This window comes from Eptatretus burgeri, chromosome 10 (assembly GCF_056783735.1).
Source record: "Eptatretus burgeri isolate ZD-2024b chromosome 10, Ebu_testis_v1, whole genome shotgun sequence".
NCBI classification, from domain to species: Eukaryota; Metazoa; Chordata; class Myxini; order Myxiniformes; family Myxinidae; genus Eptatretus; species Eptatretus burgeri.
In genome coordinates this window covers 14,859,877-14,878,894 of record NC_140970.1, presented here as the reverse complement: position 1 = coordinate 14,878,894, position 19,018 = coordinate 14,859,877, and the positions used below count along the sequence as shown (strand labels likewise).

The following is a 19,018-nucleotide window of genomic DNA, read 5'->3' as shown; positions in this document are numbered from 1 at the left end:
ACACCATGCCATTGCAACCTGAAAATAAAGAACTTTTATTTAGTAATGTTATCTCAATGTTTTCACTTATTTCAATGCTAAATTTATGCCATATGCCTTGAGATGCCAATTTTCTCACAACAAAGGCATGAAACAAAGAATATGTGCATGGCTCACAAAGTGGGTATGCTGTGGTATGTTTGTGGGAAATTCCACATAAAACTATTAGGAGGTACTTAGACAAACCATCAATGGTCAGAAATGAAAGTGGACATCTTGGGGAACCGGTAGAAACCGGCAATATCATACTCTCCATTTCCGTGTTTTATTAAAGATGAATTAAAACAACAGAATATGGGTATTTTAACCTTAGAAATGTTACAGTTTGATTGGTAAAATTTTTTATTTTACTGTACGTTTCTTATGTGACAGTTATTTTGAGTGTGGTGACTCAGAATGTGAACTTTGGTGTCTCTTTTATGTTTTGATGGGGGTCTGTCTCCCTATTCGGGTTTTCTGGCATCTACCCTATCTGATGAAATAATGGATTCGTACATAACGCTTCGTGTCCACTGCATCGAGAAAAATAAGGAGTCCAGTGTTGATAATGTTTCTTATGACTTTTATTCCAAATCTCCCTGAATTTCTTGGAAATATGACAGAGTATAACAGCAGAAAAATATAGATCAAAATTGTGATCAGAAAATAAAATTCAGACCGCAAGTAATCCCGTCTTGATTTTCGTGTCAGTCCCGTTATGTACGAATCATCATCTCTCGTCGGACGCAAATAACGCAAGCATTATAAAATCTTGCCGTCTTGCAAAGTTCCCCGATTGATGGATATAATAGGCACTTGCAAGCGTGTCAGCACATTTCCATTCGCCGTCGAGCGCAGCGTTTGTCTTCGTGTCCGTGTATTTGCGAGAGCCGTAATGTATGAATCCAGCATGAGGACGCCGAGCCGAACGAGGTGACTCACATTTGTCTGATAATTCTTCATCTTAACCAACGTTCTAATATTTTTGGTGCTTCGTGAGGATCCGAGAGGTAAGAATTATGTTTTTCGTTTCATGTTTAAAGTGATTATTTTCAAAAGTTCGAAAGAAATAGATTCGATTTTAATGTTATTTTTCCCTTACAAGTGTGCTTTCTCTGCTACTGAACTCGTCTGTGTTTTCTTCGTAATTTATAACATCGGACTCTCTCAAAGTGTGTTGTTTTTTTCTTTTTCTTGTCAGAGTAAAAATTATCTGTTTCTTATCCCAAAATATAATATTTACGTTGATTTTTTTTCATCTGATTCTGTACATAACGCTGACGCCAAGCTCGAAATTCGAACGTGTATTTACAGTGTTGTATACAACATTAGCCTGGTGTTGTAGTGTTGTATATTAATTATAGCCTGGTGTTGGTGTAGTGGTTAGGGTAGCGGCTTGGGATCCAAAAGGTCCTGAGTTCAAGCCCCGTTGGCCGCTTGAATTAATACACACCAGGAGGTTGACTCAGCCTGTCATCATTCCGAGGTGGGCGAAGTGAGTACCAGTGTACTGGGCCCGGTGTATGCCCCGGTTAGAATAGGTGTACCATATCCCTGTGTCGTAAGAGGCGACCAGGGTTGCGTCAGGAAGGGCATCCGGCGTAAAAACTAAGCCAAATCACTAAGCGGATCATATGAATGATCCGCTATGGCGACCCCTAACGGGAGCAGCCGAAAGAAGAAGAAGAAGAAGAAGAAGGAGAAGAAGAAGATTTACAGTGTTGTAGACATTCAGTGGTAACTTTAAAACCGGATGTGCTGCAGCTCTAAAAATTTAGACATAGCTATTTGAATACATGCAGATTAACATAATGGGTTGCATTTCATGTTTCCCTAAACTTTTTTTTTGCCCATTGTGTAACAGTAGTGTACCCACTTTGTGAGCCATGCACATAAGAAATGAACAAATATTATATAGACACATCATATCCTGTGTTTAGAGCAGTATAATACAACAAATATAGACGAAATGCCATATTTTGGTGTCAATATTTATAATCAAGATGGTGGTCACTCAGGGGCACGGATTTTTGGGGTCCATTTTTTTTAAGATCCCCAGGGGTAGTAGTATCCCTGTGCAAAGTTTCATACTTTCTGCAAAAACTGAAGGATTCTGGTGAAAATCCTGCCTTAGCCGCTGAACTATTAAATCCTTGCAATAAAGCTATAGCCAGACACCAGAAATCTCATGGTAGCTACTATATTAGAAAGCATTCCTTTGTGTTTTCTTTAATGGATAATTTCATTTTTGATTGCAGTCACTTCTGTCTGTCGAACTGGTGATCTTCAGACTAGTTATGAAAGAATATTGCTTGGTATTGTGATTAGGGTCTTCATTAGGAAAATAAGTACCTCCTGTTTGAAGCTTTTTTTACACCATGCCCAAACAAAGAAAAATATAATCTGAAAGGAAACTGCACTGCCAGCACACTTGTCTATAAGCTGCCTAGCTTGAGTTTGATTATTTGCCCAATTATAAACTGAGATTGGTGCTTTGCAGGCAGGGTGGTGCATCAATGAGTGTACCCTCCCTTGGATGTATGTTAAGCTGTGAACCCACCTGCAAGCATAAGTTGATGGATGTTAAATATCACATGGTGTTTTTGGATGAAGAGTAGACGAGGTCATGTTGGCAACATGGCAAAATTCTACAATATCTGCCCTAATCTACAAGGGGCCCTGCATCAGCAACACAACCCAAAAAGAGAAATGTGCACACCTGTGGGCATAACTTATAACCTGACTCCTGCTACAATATGCATGTGGATCAATGAAAAATACATTATCTCCCGACTTTTGTCAACCTCTGAGTTTTGAGCCAGAATTGATGGCATTTACATGGATTGTTTGCAAGAACTTCATATATCGAACAAAATTTTTTTTTGCAGCAAAAATGTCTGTCGAGATTTATTTTAAAAAATAAATTTAATTAAAAAAATTAAATTTAATTTTAAAATCTTTTTAAGACGATCCTCTGTTTACGAGTATGAGGGTTAACCACCTCTAAGTGCGCTCCAAAGGCATGGCTTCCTCTGGTTATATCTTACAAATACACCTGTGGCAGCGATACTAACCAACACCCTTTTTAGGTACTCATTTTGCATGTATTGTTGCGGCCTTTGAGTTTGTTGTCATCAATCGTTCTACGCAAGATATATCATATGGCAACATTGCCTAATGCTTGACCATTTGCTAAGCACTACAAACTTGATATAACAGTAGATGGCAGCTTAGTAGTCTTGTCCATTGGTCATCAAGCAAAATATGCTTTTTTTCATGGCTCACCATCCCTGCCCTTGACAATACTTTCCAATTTCTACTACGATTAATTATTTAATGGCCAAATTTATTCCCACCTTTTTGTGGTGTTATCTGGGGAAAGTATTTTTGACTCAAGTTTTTCATGAACCATGCCTGATGTTGAACTGAAGGTGGCAGGAATTTGATCAGAGTGCCAACAACAACTCATAGTCATCAAAAAAGAGAGTGGAAATTTTAACATCTAACAACAAAGAAATGCTCGCAGACAGGTCCCCAGCTTAACGTTTATCTGAAAGATGATGCACTTTTTGCTGCAACACTCTGCCTGCAAAGCACCAATCTGACAGTTTATAGTTGGGTCAGGAATCATCAAATTCATACGAGACAATTCAAAGGTTAAGTGCACTGTCTCTACAATATAAAGTTGGAAACCCATCACCTTCAGGTAATACTTAGGTATTTCTTGCAGCTTTCTGTGGCAACAGTATGACAGATAAAATAACAAAAATACCAATATGATAGATAGCAGTATGGAGTGGAGGAAGTAAAGGAATAGCGAGGTAATGTAAGAATAGATAAGGCTCCTGGTCCAGATAATATGCAACCGAGAGTATTGATGGAGGTGGCTGAGCAGGAAAGTGAGATGTTAATGGATATTTTCAATAGTTCTCCTGGAGTTAGGACAGGTACCAGAGAATTGGATAGTAGCAAATGTAACACTATTATTTAAGAAAGGATCCAGAGAAGAATTGGGAAACTGTAGACCTGTTAGTTTGACTTCAGTTGTGGGGAAGGTTTTGGAGACATTAATTAAGCACCAGATGAGAAACCAGTTAAACAGATACAAACTAGTTAAAGGTAGTCAGCATGGTTTTACCAAAGGTAGTTCCTGTTTAACAAATATTTTGGAGTTCTATGAGGCAGTGTCTGATTGGGTGGATGATGGAAAGGCAGTGGACATGGTATAATCTTGACTTTAAGAAGGCATTTGATAAGGTACCACATCAGAGGTTGTTAGCCAAAGTAAGGACTTGTGAAGTGGCTGGTCAGGTAGCTAATTGGATTGCAAACTGGCTTAGTGATAGGATGAAAAGAGTGTCTGTGAGTGGGAGGATGTCTTGCTGGGAGGATGTAAGTAACGGTGTACCTCAGGGATCAGGACTCAGACCAGTACTATTCATTATTTACATCAACAATTTGGATAATGGGGTAAAGAGTAAGCTTTCCAAATGTGTAGATGACACAAAGCTTGGAGGTAAGGTGGATAGCAGAGAGTGTGGTGATCAGATTCAGGAAATTGTTGATACTTACATAGATTTGGCAAAAGATTGGCAGATGGAATTAAACCTGAGCAAGTGTAAGGTGTTGGGGATGGGAAAGAACAATGAAAATAGAGATTACAGGATGCAAGGGGTAATTTTGGAGCATGTTACACAAGAGAAGGATCTGGGGGTGGTAATAGATATGGGAGGTAAGAAGGCAGCACAATGCCAGGCAGCTATAGGTAGAGCAAATAGGGTTTTAGGTTTTATTCGGAGGGGGATCAATTATAAATCAAAAGAGGTGGTGTTAACATTGTACAGGAATTTAGTGAGGGCCACATCGAGAATATTGTGTGCAGTTTTGGTCACCACAGTTCCGGAAGGACATAGATGCCATAGAGAGGGTTCAGCGCAGGGCTACTAGATCGATTCCAGGCCTAGCTCGACTCAGCTATGAGGAGCGGCTTAAAGAGGCAGGGCTTTATTCATTAGAAAGGAGGTGGTTACGTGGAGATATGATAGAGATGTTGAAGAAAATGAAAGGTATAGAAAAAATAAATGCAGATGAATTATTCAACAGAGTATACAGTCAAAGGGCGGAGGAGCTCCTTGTGAGCCAACGGCCATCCATATCTAGTGCCCAACTGTGTCTGCGGACGTCCCCCTGCAGTTGGGTTACTTCTTATTAGGAGGTTGGTGGCAGGATTTGCACTCCAGCCACCGTAAAACGCTTCATTCCGCAAAACGCAAAAACGCAAAAAAATCTGAAAACCCACTCCGTGGGAGTACCTCCTGTGCAGCTTCCCTTCGCAGGGCAGCTCACCTGATGACGGGATTGGGGCAAAGCCTTCGGGACCCCCAATCTTTGATAGGAGGGAAACCACGGGGTAACATCCCTGGGTCAGATTGCGGGAGAGTGTGTCGGAGTGGTGCTGAGGTGTCGCCCACCAGACGGCGGTCTCCTTGGGTTAACCTGAGGCGGTCCCTTCGGGTGGGTGCCTGGAATGTCCTATCCCTAAGAGAGGATGATCACCTGTCTCTGTTATCATCTGAGCTCAAGCGTTTGGACATCGGGATTGCAGCTCTCTCTGAGGTTCGGAGACCGGATTGCGGCGAGATAATGGTGGGTGGTTACACCTACTATTGGTCTGGTCGCTCTGATGGTTACCATACCCAAGGAGTTGCTGTAGCTGTGTCCAATAAGCTGACCCCAATGATAATTGAGGTAACACCGGTCAACGAGCGTATTATGAGATTAAGGATTCGTCACTCCTTAGGTGTCATTTCCCTGGTCTCTATTTATGCTCCGACTGAGGCGAGTGACCTCACCGTGAAGGATGCATTCTACGCCACACTCGAGTCTGTGGTTGATCAGTGCCCCAGACGAGATACACTTCTAGTCTTGGGGGATTTCAATGCATCGACTGGAACTGATAGGGATGGTTATGAGGTGTGTGTCGGTCCCCATGGGTCAGGAACTATGAACCAGAATAGCACTAAGTTCCTTGACTTTGCAAGAAGTCATGGACTTAGGGTGGCTGGTTCATGGTTTCCAGCGCCCGCAAGCTCATCGCTGGACTTGGTATTCAACGCTGGCGGTGTGGCAAAGGAGATTGACCATGTCCTCATTGACGGTCGTTGGAGGATGATCCAGAACTGCAGGGTCTACCGGAGTGCTCAGTTCCTCAATACTGACCACAGGCTTGTTGTAGCAACTCTAAAGCTGCACCTTAAATCCTGGAGAATGGTACCATCCCAGCCTAGGCTGGATGTTGCCAAGCTCAGGGATGAGAGAGTAGCTGAGGAGTTTGCGAACAGGCTGAGTGGACACTTGGGGGGTCTGGGTGCTTTGGGGGGTCCTGAAGAGTTGTGGAGCACCTTCAAGACCACCGTCCTTGATGTTGCCGGTGGATGCCTTGGAGTTCACCGCAGGGCAAAGAAGAATTTTGTCTCTCAAGGGACACTGGATACCATTGACCAGAGTCGCAGGGCCAGGCTGAATGGCAGAGCTGAGCTGTTCAGGGAGCTGAGGCGTAAAACTGTACGTGCACTGAGGGTGGACAAGGAGGCCTATGTGCGAGGAATCTGTGAGGGGGTAGAGCATCACCTGTGGACAGGTGATTCTCGTCCCGCTTACAGGGGAATTCGCGCATTACGTTCATCCAAGCCCATCCCTCGGAGCACTGCAGTTCGAGCAGAGAGTGGTAGGCTCTTGACAGAGGAGTCTGAAGTGAAGGCCCGCTGGGCCGGTTACTTTGAGCGGTTGTACCAGGCTGATCCCCCAGCTGTCGAGTTGGACGTCAAGGGTGTTACAATCCCAGTTGCTGACCCTCGAATCAACTGTGGTCCACCATCGCTTGTGGAAACACGGGCTGCGGTGAACCAGTTGAAACGGGGCAAAGCTCCAGGGATCTGTGGCATCCATGCCGAACTTCTCAAGGCTGGTGGAAATGCTGCACTCGTCGTTGCATGCAGTTTTGTGCTCTGCCTGGAACACAGGCATCATCCCAACTGACTGGAAGAGGGGCCTTGTTGTCCCTCTCTGGAAAGGGAAGGGTGATCGCCAAGACTGCAACAACTACCGAGGGGTGACGCTGCTCTCAGTGCCGGGCAAGGTCTTTGCTCGGATAATTCTTGATAGGGTTCGCCACCATCTGCTTGAGCACCAGCGTCCAGAGCAGTCAGGCTTTACACCAAAGAGGTCAACGATTGACCGTATCCTTGCACTTCGTGTCCTCACCGAACGCAGACGAGAGTTTCGGCAGGGGCTGCTTGCAGCCTATGTTGATCTCTGTAAAGCGTTCGATTCAGTGAATCGGGATGTCCTCTGGAGGATTCTTGGTCTTCGTGGGGTGCCACCGAAACTGATCGATCTGATGTCTGAACTCTACTCTGGTACTGAGAGTGCTGTGAAGTGTGGTGGTACCGCCTCTGACTTATTTCCAGTTGTTACTGGAGTTCGTCAGGGATGTGTACTTGCCCCCACACTTTTCAGCACTTGTATGGACTGGATTTTTGGGAGGATGTCGGAGAGATCAAGTTGCGGTGCATCGTTTGGCAATGTCAAGATCTCGGACCTTGATTTTGCAGATGATGCCGTCATCTTTGCGGAGACTTTAGACATCCTCTTGGGGGCCCTCGAGGTGCTGAATGAGGAGTCGGAGCCGTTGGGATTACGGATTTCTTGGGTCAAAACAAAGATCCAGGCTTTCGGTGATATCTTGGATGCTGCTGTCCTGTCTGTGTCTGTTTGTGGTGAGGATGTTGAGGTCGTGGATAGATTCACTTACCTTGGCAGTGATATTCATGTCTCCGCAGGTTGTGAGCCGGAGGTCAATAGACGTCTGGGTCGGGCCTGGGAGTCATGGATTCACTGGATCATGGGTGTGGCGCTGCCGGTACCTGTGCGGGAGGACGAAAGTCCGAGTCTTCAGGTCCTTGGTACTTCCAGTCTTGCTCTATGGGTGCGAGACTTGGACTTTGACCAAGGATCTGAGACGGAGACTTAATTCCTTTGGTACCAGGTCTCTTCGGAGAATCCTCGGCTATCGCTGGTCGGATTTTGTGTCCAACGAGCGGTTGCTGAGAGAGACTCGGATGAGATTTGTTACCTGCATAGTCCGTGAGCGTCAGCTGCGGCTGTATGGACATGTGGCTCGTTTTCCTGACGCTGATCCTGCTCACCAGATTCTCTCAGCGAGGGAGTCTCACGAGTGGAGGAGGCCAGTGGGCCGACCACGTGCCTCATGGTTGCAGCAGGTTGACCATCATCTCAAGGAGATGGGGATGGGCCTGGCATCTGCCTGGGGGATGGCCAGACGGAGGCCCCTGGAGTACCGGCGGAAAGTGGACGCAGCGACGCGCTGTTCTGGCACATGCTCCCATACCTGACCTGACCTGTATACAGTGATAGGATCAGGGGCCATAGCCTGACAGTGAACAAGAGGAGAGTTAAGACGGTAGAAAGGCTACTAACTACTCAGTAATTAACTACTCAGAGAGTAGTTAATGGCCTCCCTGGCCTCTTTACTCCACAAGAATGGCCTCCCTGGAAAGGTAGTGGCAGCAGAAAAAGTTGATAATTTGAATTGGAATTAGATAGGTACCTGGAAGTTATGGAGACAGAGGGGGATGGGGATGTTGACAGGACTTTTGGGTAGTTTGAGCATTGATGGGTGACTGTGTTCATGTATAGTGAGTGCTGTTGGTGGGGGTCTTGTCAAGGGGGGTTGTGTGGTTGATGTTGTATGTTTTTTACCAAGCCCATGCCCCCTTCCCTGAGGGGAAGAAAAAAAGAAAGAAAGAAAAAATACAACAAACTAAAAATATATAAATAAATAAATAAATACAAAAACTAAAATAAAAATATAACCAAACAAACAATAAAAAACAACAATTATTTCATTAATTAAAAACATATTTTTGCATTTTCTTCCTTGGATCTTGTGTTGATAAATTAGTGTGGTGTTCGTGCAGGCATGATGAGCTGAATGGCCTCCACCTGTGTTAGATTTCCTTGATAGATTTCCTTGTATAATCTAGAAATGTATGTCCCAAAATATGTAGGTTTTCCCCCACATGTTGCTTCCAGATACCCACTGATCATCTCCACAAATAAGTGTTTTCCAATGGGTTTTATTTTGAAATACTCTCATGACTGCATTTTGAAAAGCAGAGTCTCAATATTTGAAGGTAATGGCACTTGCCTACCCCTGTGCTGGATTGGCATCAGGCAGGCCAGATGAAGGCAGAAGCATGACAGTCACTGTTACTATGGGGATGACAATGTTTTTAGAGAGAAACATTCTCTAAGAGAGCTCGGCATTGTTCTTCTTCTTGTGAAGACAAAACCTTTCAGACTCGGCTCTTTCATATACAAGATCTGGATCTCCTTAAATAATAAACACCTGTATACATCCTCGCATTGAGGGTGCCTTTTGAGAGCGTCTATCATGAACTTTTAAATATATTCGGACATTTGCGTTAAAGTTTCGAAAAGTTCACGTTACTATTTAAAGATTATTCCATTTAATGTGTAGTTATTTCGTAAATACACTATTTTCTCGTCATGAACGACGATCGTCCAGGATGGGTCTCGCTATTGGCTCCATCAAGGCATGTGACGAAATATCGGAAGTTGTTGTTGTTGTTTTTCTTTCTTTTTTTTCTTTTTCTTCTTCTTATTCTGGTGAAGACAAAACCTTTAGGACGTGGCTCTTGGACACATTTGTCCTTGTTTTTCAGTGGTAGCAGCATGTGAGGAATACCCCCATTTCCCAGTGAAATATATCACTAAATGAAGATTGACCAAGAAATACAGTATGGACCACTTAAAATATTTCACAATTTAATCCCTCCTTGCAGAGTGACATGAGATATGTCTGACAATGAAGTTTGCTGGCTTCTCACACTCAGGTTGTAAGCTAATCGTTTTTTTTTTTTTGCACCTCTTCTCTGGTCTTGCTTCCTCTGCTCTCTCAGCCATACAACCAAACCCTCCTCCCCCAGCACCTCCAGGGCATATGCATTCTTCCAGTAACCCACTCCTTCAAAAAACACCAAAATCCAGGCTTTCCACCAACCTCCACTCTTTTTAGTCCCCTTCCGGTTTAGAAGGAAACGCAAGGAAATCAGACACAGCTGGAGGCCATTCAGCCCTTCATGCCTGTGTGAACACCACACTAATTTATCTACACAAGATCCAAAGAAGTAAATGCAATTTTTTACTATTTTTTATTTTCTTTTTTTAAATCTATTTATTTTAAGTTTTTGTAGTTTTTGTATTTTTTTTTCTTCCCCTCAGGGGAGGGGGCATAGGCTTGGTTAAAACACAACATTAACCGGAGGGGACTTGAGGTTTTCTCTCTGTCTGTCTGTCTGTCCGTCCATCCTACCTTTGGTTTTTCAGACTTTTTCCCATAACCTTTAACATATACAATGAAACTTGGTACATAGCTTTATTATGATATAATAAGTTACACAACAAGTTCGAGTTTCAGGGTGTTTCATCAATTTTTCATTTATGCCCTTTTTGGATTTGGAAGATATCACATCGGTAGGGGACATGTATTGCAACACAATTCTCGCTCTGCTTTGTCTTTGCTTTCATTTGTGGATCTGTCTTATGGAGGTGGTTCAATCACAATCTTCCTTCCCATGTTTCCAACTGATGGTGCACCATCATCTCTTGCCATTCCTCATCCATACTGACAATCCACTGTAACCCAATGAATCCTACCTAACCAATCTATCTTACTTGCAGGTTGCAGTGTTTCCTTCCCTTCTCTATCTTCTGCTTTCTTGTTTGTTGAATCCCTTGCTTGTTGTATTCGATTGTTGCCTCACTGCCTAACTTCCAACATCCATCAATGTGGATGAAATGACGGAAGCTGATGAAAATCATTTACTTCACGAAAGGTGACTGATGGATCTGCAGCCATCACCTTGTAAAGTCCAGAGAAGGTCGTAGTCAAAAGCATCAATTGCTGACATGGTTTCTGCCTCAAATGTCCCTCTTTGTGGCCAAGTGGGTTATTGATTATAATTATGAATGACAGAGTTTTAGGCAAATTTCAGACCCTTGTGTTTCTCTTTTAGTGGGACTAGAATGTAAGACCCATTGCTTCGCTGATGGGAATACTAATGTTTGCATAATTGCTAAAAAATAAACAGGTGTTGGGAATGGGGGAGGGGAAAATAATTGAATTAAGCGGTGCATATAATACATACCAGCCTCGCCTATACACTCAGGGAGTGAGGAGGGGGAGGGTGCTAATGGGACATTCATTACATTTATTTTAGATGCTGACTTACAAATAATACACAACACACTCAAAGAGGAGGATCAAAAATTTTTTTTAATCCTCACCATACAAATCCTCCCCTCCTCCCCCTCCTCCTCCTCTCTTCCTTTTCATCAAAGTGGTTGGGGTACGTATTAAGCATGGGCCATGCTGGGAAACAAACTCTCCTCATGCATGTATGTGCAGCACGTTATATGCTGCGTGCATACACGTGTATATGTGTGCATGCTGCTGTAGTGGTATGGCTATTGGACAATCGTTGATGGATGGACGGACGCATGCAGGCAGGCATGCCGAGACCGAGCTCCTTTTATATTATAGATGGATAGTCAACATCTAAGCTTGGGCACCATTAGCATTTATACCCCTACACCTCGTTTACACCATTGTTTTGGTGAGTGTTTTGTGCCCTCACAAACTGAGAAGTCCACATCTTCTTGCTTACCTATTATATACTCGAGTTGTAACAAAGGTTCCCAGAAAGCATTTTCTAGATTCTGGCACATGTTGCTTGATTTTACACATCCATTGTGCATTGTCTTCATGGACACAAGGCCTTCAATGTGTTGTACTTTCGTGTTGTGTGTAAAGTATAGTGATCAAGTTTGGGATCAATTGCTCACCTTTGTGAAAAGACATCCTTGAAAGGGCTGCCCTGCTGAAGAGCCAGGCCATAACCCTTGTCATAAACCATGTTACGCACACTCAATGTACACTCGTCATCGCTCAGTGCTGCGTGCTCCAGCACTGCAGTGTCCCAGAGGAAAGCATATCCACCTCGTTTTACCTATTGTACACACGTCACACATGCAAATTATAATGAAAACATGAAGGGCAGCTTTTACTAGAGAATAATCATTGTTGATGGGGAAACGTTTTTTTCTTCACCTGCTGAATTGATGTACATTTTTGTAGCTTGTACTTTCTTTTTCATTTTTACAGCAGTGTTATGATGTACATCATAGCAAACCGCCTTCATTGCACAGTTGTGGAAATGGTGCTGATGGCTTCAGCATGCGGTAGTATATATAGCACCTCAGATGTCCAGTTTGATTTACTTCTCAACTATATTTACAAATCACATCTCTAAAAAGGTAATCAATTAAACCCAACATGATAGACATCTTTAGCGAATTAAGCATATTCTGACACTTGCTATTCACATCTTACACCGATTAATAACTACAGAGTTTAATCACATTAGTATCGATTTAAACTTTTTTTTTTTTTACTCATCCAACAGGATGTTATGTTAATCTCACCCTCAATGGTTCTCATGCAGCCCCAACCTTTACCCTTCAAAAGGTAGTATGCTATAACCTGAGGGCACATATCAATATTTTCTACACAAATTCAGTGGCACAAGGCAATTCATTCCTAAATAATACCATGATGGCTACTCATTTCCTGATATTATGTCTTGCCATCCTAGTTTGTGCACCAAAGTTAAGGAGCTTACCCTGTCCAGCCCCTCGGCGACGTTTCGCACACAGTTCTCAGAGCCATTGTTACGGCTGACAATTGCCCAGAGGTGGGCGTAGGTGCTGTACTCTGGCAAAGAGGGGTTGAGTGCACGTGCGTGCAACTGTTCATACAGTGCAGAGTGCAGCACAGTACCAAAGGTCACATCGGTTTGACGTGCCAACTCCTGGAGTGAGCTAAGTCATGGAGCAATTTTGGGGTGGGTGACGGAAGAAATTGGAAAGGGGGAAAGATTATTTGATGACAAACATTGTTTTGCAGAAGATAACTTATGTAGTTCACAAAATACATTCATGAGAGAAAGGGGTGGGGGTAGTATGGAGGGGTGGCAACTGCATGTTGATTCATAAAATCGAACAAGAGGGTCATCTTGAAGATTATCACTTTGGTGGGGTGCACAATTTAGATGCGAATTCATCAATTGTACAATCGTCATGTTCACAAAACAGCCCCTGTCAGGATATTGGTACCAGTTTATTTACAAGCCCAAAGAGTGTTTTGTCAAGAATCAAATCCAATCGTGTAGTGACATAGAAACACAATTACAACAGTGCTTACGTCAAGTGGTGTTGTACCACAAGCATGAATGGATGTCAGCAATGAATGTTACGATCCATGATGAGTATAGATAATCAAGAGTGCAACAATTGATGAAATCAAAATAAAGAGCTAACTGCTGTGGGAAGCCAGGCGAAGCTGACGCATCCGGCATTAGTCCCATTTGTCAGAGCAAAAGAGGGACGAAGTGTTAACGCCTGAAACGTCGGCTTGTCCTTGTTTCCCGTTGTGGTTAACATGCATCAGTCAATGTCCTGTTGATTTCATCCATTGTTTGACCTGTCTGCCGACATCGATCGACACTAGGCTTCACCAGAAAGACCACTTAATTGTAACCAAGAGTATAGTTGCGCCAAAGTTGGGGTGCTTGTCAGAAATTCCAGATAGTATAACTTTTGAATCCTCCTGTGGCAGTTTCATTTACATATAGTATTATAAGTTTTGAAAGAGTTTAGTTTATACCGAAATAAATATAGTTGTTTAGGCAACCAGTTGTGAATTATTCCATCGATGCAGTTGGGTTATTGTAACAACAACAAAAAAAACAATCAGGTGCAGATTGAAGATAAAAATGCAAAATATTTAGATGAAATACAATATGCATTTACATGCACAAATAAATAAATAATGACATAAATCAACCAGATGTCTGCGATCACAAAGTGATAACCCGTGACTTACCCTTGACCCACGATCCAATGATGGCCATATTTTTTTCAAACCATCATATGATCTTGACCTTCAACATTCAGGTATGGAGTGTAAAATAACCAAATGTGTCTCCATCTACAATCTCACCATAAAACCCAACGTCATGAAAATCGGAGGAACATGATTCAAGTTATGATCAACAACATGTTTTTTGTAAATTAGATTTCAATCCGAAAAAAGTAGGTCAAGGACAGCAATCAAATATCAGGTGCACAACGTCAATGCAGATCTACTATTGTGATGCAAAAACATTTTGGAAGGCCAAGCAGTCTTGAACATTCTGCATTGGCAAAATTGAGTGATGACCAAAAAAAAAAAAAAAAAATCGTTTTTGTTTTTTTCAGACCCACATTTGACATTGACCTTTAACTCAGAGGGGTAAGATGTAAATTAATTCTAAATGTGACTTGCTCTCGGTTATCTTGTGAGAGCAATTTTGTTCTGATTGGACAAAGCTTAGTCGAGTTACGGTGAAAAAAGGTTTTATAATTAGGTCATGACCTGACAAATTCGGTCAAAGTACACAATTTTATGTCAACTCCCCATACTTTATATTCACATTACTGTTGCAAACTTTTATTCCGAAAGTCCGAACTGGCTCCAAGATACTTGGAAATCTAAATCGACTGATGACGATACAGGACTGTTCCAAAACTATCCTGGTTGCTGTTGTGATATAATTTATGAATCATTTCATATGCAGACTGTGGCTGCTGGTTGCATCATTGCTGGGAGCATGACTGTGCCACTGATGCAGTGTTGCTGCTTCCAGTAAGCTGGTACTCATTTTGCCAACCTCAGAAGAATGACAGGCTGAGTAAATCCACACAGTGTTATTTAACGGCTCGATAGGGGCTCAAATTCAAGACATGAATATCTTAAGCCAGCCAACACCAGGCTTACAATTGATGAATAAAATAGTATATTAAAAACATCAATTAGTGAACACTACCTCAACTGATTTAGAGGCAAGAAGGCAAAAAAAAGGTCATGGTTGAACTCTGTTTGGTAAATAATAATAATAATAATAATAATAATAAAAGAAAACATTTGGCCAAATCCAAAAACTCTCTGAGAGGTGAAATCCACAATTCTCACTTGATCTGGATTAAATGTGATTATATGTGAGTTTTTCATCCATTTGTGTGAAAAAGTAATGCAATGATGCTTTTGGTCAGTTAACCTATCCCACGACTAATATATTGCATAATATCCATGCATAACAACAACTTCTTGTGAAACGACTTCTTGTAAAGCTTAAGCCAAAAACAAAAGATGGGTTATCGTTTAAGAATGACATATCATGTAACATTTACTGTGCTTTTACAAGAAATAATGAGTCAAATTACCATGTGGTGCTGACATTTCCTTGAATTATTGAAAAAAGAGAGGAAGGCCTTGAAACATTATTGCAATTTCCCTCCAAAAATTATCTGTGTTGACATCTCTCACCCCCAAAAAACAATGACAATCGAGTGAATTGCAAAATCAAGTGAATAAAACATGACTCAAAGGACATTAGCTGATTTCTGCATGCTTTATAATTCTTTCCTCTGAGATATCTGGTTCAGGAGTTTATTCCAAATGGCATTAGATCTGATTAATGCTGAATCTTATTGAAGTGGAGAAAAAACCAGCCTCAATAATAACGGGCTTTCCTCTAAGAACTTGTTTTTTAATTGAATATTTTACATTAAAAAACAAATTGAAAAATGGGCTTAAAATTTAATATTTTACAACAGTAGGCCTTTGGGATTGATGAGCCAAACAAACTTCAAATCCCTTCCTGTCTGGTTATAGCATAGCTGTAGTCAAGAACACCACTACAAGATCACATAAGGAAATAAAGGTAATTATTTGCCAATAATACCTGTTATATCAAGATTGCACAATGATATTCCCACTGCAGAGAGTGCTAATTATATTGTTTTCTCCAAGCATAGTATTTGAGCATGATACTCGCATATAATTAATACTCTTTAATTTTTCAATGCAGTGGAATCTTTAACATCCATAACTTCATGTTGAGAGAAAAGTCAGCTTTATGCCACTAACTGAAGGATGGACTGCTCCAAGATGTGAATCCAGAATAGATTAACAAATTCCAGAGGATATCCAGTTATATTTTGTGATTGTGTAATACCAATTCAAGCATGCATGCATTTTGCAACTGTTCTTCTTCTGTATAGACAAGTGGTTTCATCAAAATATCATGTCCATTGACCACAGTCTGATAGGGGGATTCATATTACTATTTTCCATTCTGACAAAAGCACAAGTAAATAACATGATTGTTTATGAATATCCCACTGAAATCAAGAGAGAATGCAGAATGCATTTAATGCATTTTAGAAAATAACTGTCTGAGGACATGGATATGTGGATGCAGTCATCAGACTGGATTCTGAAATCCATAACAATATATGTTCAAGGGGGTGTACTGCCCCCTACCTGCTCTTCCCTTCACCATACCACCACCAAGCCTCATCCCTCCCCTCTCCCCACCACTCCCATTGCTCTCCTGCCCCTTGGCCATGACTGCTCTCGTCTTCCCTCCCTCTCAAAGCTTCCCTCTCACTCCTCCCTCTCAAAGCATCCTTCACACGCTTTCTGGATATCCTAATTCTTTTTTGCCAACCTCTTCCTCCTTATACTTTCCTGTACTTCCTTGTTCCACTACCAAGTCTCCTTGTCTTCCTTCCTTTGTCCAGATGTCACACCATTTCACGCGGAGGCACCTCCAGCTCTCGCATATTATCGATTTTTGCACTAATTTACCTTTGACCCCTGACCAAAGCGAAATCGGTCAATATGTCCTGAGGCAAAGTTGTAGTACTCATTGAGTACCATGAACCTGTAAAGTTTCATTCGTATCGATGCACTCACCTCATCCCTAGGGGCCTTCAATTTTCGCCAATTTTCGCGCATACCCTAATTGTAGGGGGCGCTGCGGGTAAAGTATTCCATGTATCACAAAAACAGGAATATATAAACAGGAAAAACAGGCGAGCATTGGGTGGCTTTGACACCAACTCTGGTTAGTCCTGCAGGGTGTCACAGTCACCCTCACCATTGGCAAGCCAGTGAGGGAAGTAAGTTTAGTTGCCGACTACCCAACCATGTGACAGATAGCATTGGGTTACATGTTACCAGTGGCAGTCAAGAAACCTGACTGACCTGACCTGAATTTGCTGTACGGATGTGAGACTTGAACTGTGACCGGGGATCTGAGACAGAGACTTAACTCCTTTTGTACCAGGTCTCTTCAGAGAATCCTTGGCTATCGCTGGTCAGACTTTGTGTCTAACGAGTGGTTTCTGAGAGAGAATGAAATGAGATTTGTTACCTGCATAGTCCGTGAACATCAGCTGTGGCTGTATTGACATGTGGTTCGTTTTCCTGACACTGATCCTGCTCACCAGATTCTCTCAGTGAGGGAGCCTCGTGAGTTGAGGATGCCAAAGGGCTGATCACGTGCCTCGTATTTGCAGCACGTTGAACAGCATCTCAAGGAGATGGGGATGGGCCAGGCATCTTCCTGGGGGATGGCCAGACAGAGCCCCCTGGAGTACCGGCGGAAAGTGGAGGCAGCGACGTGCTGCTCCAGCACATGCTCCCATACCTGACCTGACTCTCTCAATCAGTACACTCAACATCTCAATCATACTCCTTCCTTCCTCTCAGCATACCTCCCCCTTTTGCCAACCCCTTGAATCTTGTACCGCCCCCTACCTGCTCTTCTCTTCACCATACCACCACCAAGTCTCATCCCACCCCTTTCCCCACCACTCCCATTGCTCTCCTGCCCCTTGGCCATGACTGCTTTCGTCTCCCCTCCCTCCTCCCTCTCAAAGCATCCTTCAAACGCTTTCCCTTCAAATCTTCCTTTCCACCTTTCTCAAAACTCACCCCTCACCCTTCTCCCTCAACTCTCCCCTCTCACCCTTCTCCCTCAACTCTCCACTCTCACCCTTCTCCCTCAACTCTTCACTCTCACCCTTCTCCCTCAACTTTCCTCTTTCACCCTTCTCCCTCCAATCTCCCGCCTCACTCCCCCTTCTCAAAGATGTCCCCCCTCACATCCACAAAGCTGCTTCCTTCCCCTGCCCTCTCTCTTTCATCTCATCCCTCCACCTACTCCAATCTCAATCTTCAACTTCCCTCTGCTCCCTCTCTTATTACTTCCCACTGTGCCTCATCCCATCACCACCGAGCCTTTTCTCCTTCTCATATGGCCCTCTCCCCCTCACTCTTCTGCAATCCCCCACATTCTGTCAACAACTTTCCCTACCCTGCACAGAAAGCCTCCTCCCCTCCCTCTTCCTTACCAGTGTGGACCTCAAACATCCAGGGGCTTCACTCCAACCTGACATCTTTCCACACAGATTGCCACTGACAAACCAGACATAATCTGCTTTACAGAAACTTTCCTCATTCAAGACGTCTCTGACTCCCTTGTATCTCTCCTCTGGTATGACAGACCTGAACCTCGTCATGGTGGCGGAGTTGCTCTCTTCATGAAAAACTCTATTCCTCACTTTCCATGCACTCCCCTCACTCCCCCACATCCCCAGGAATAGCTCTGGCTCCATCTTCCCCTCCACTCCCACCTCATGTTTATATGTGTATTGTACCATCCACCAAACAGTCATCACTCCATTTACACCTCGCTCACCAAAAACATGGATGAACTTTTATCCTGTCATCTCAACTCTCTCTTCCTCGGATGTGGTGATTAAATTGTCATCATGCCATTTGGCTGGGTGTGGGTACCTCCCTCACCTGCCATGGCACTTCAACAAAAGACTTCTGCGACTCATTGGGATTGACACAATCTGTCATCCACCCGACCCGGATCTCAACTAATGGTACTCCATCTCTTGTCGATCTGATTTTGACCAATTTCCCTGAAAATATCTGCTG

The 19,018-nt window shown here is 42.9% G+C and overlaps 1 protein-coding gene across 1 annotated transcript in view; it reads right to left on the bottom strand.

Annotated features, from left to right (window-relative positions):
• LOC147017967 (glutamate receptor ionotropic, delta-1-like) overlaps positions 1-19,018 on the bottom strand; it is a 639,638-nt gene that overhangs the window by 11,295 nt on the left and 609,325 nt on the right. The window contains exons 14-15 of the mRNA XM_085897103.1: positions 12,804-13,002; positions 11,968-12,131 (exon numbers count right to left, since the gene is read on the bottom strand). Of these exons, the coding sequence (XP_085753229.1) occupies positions 11,968-12,131; positions 12,804-13,002 (363 nt within the window). The remainder of the gene's footprint in view (positions 1-11,967; positions 12,132-12,803; positions 13,003-19,018) is intronic.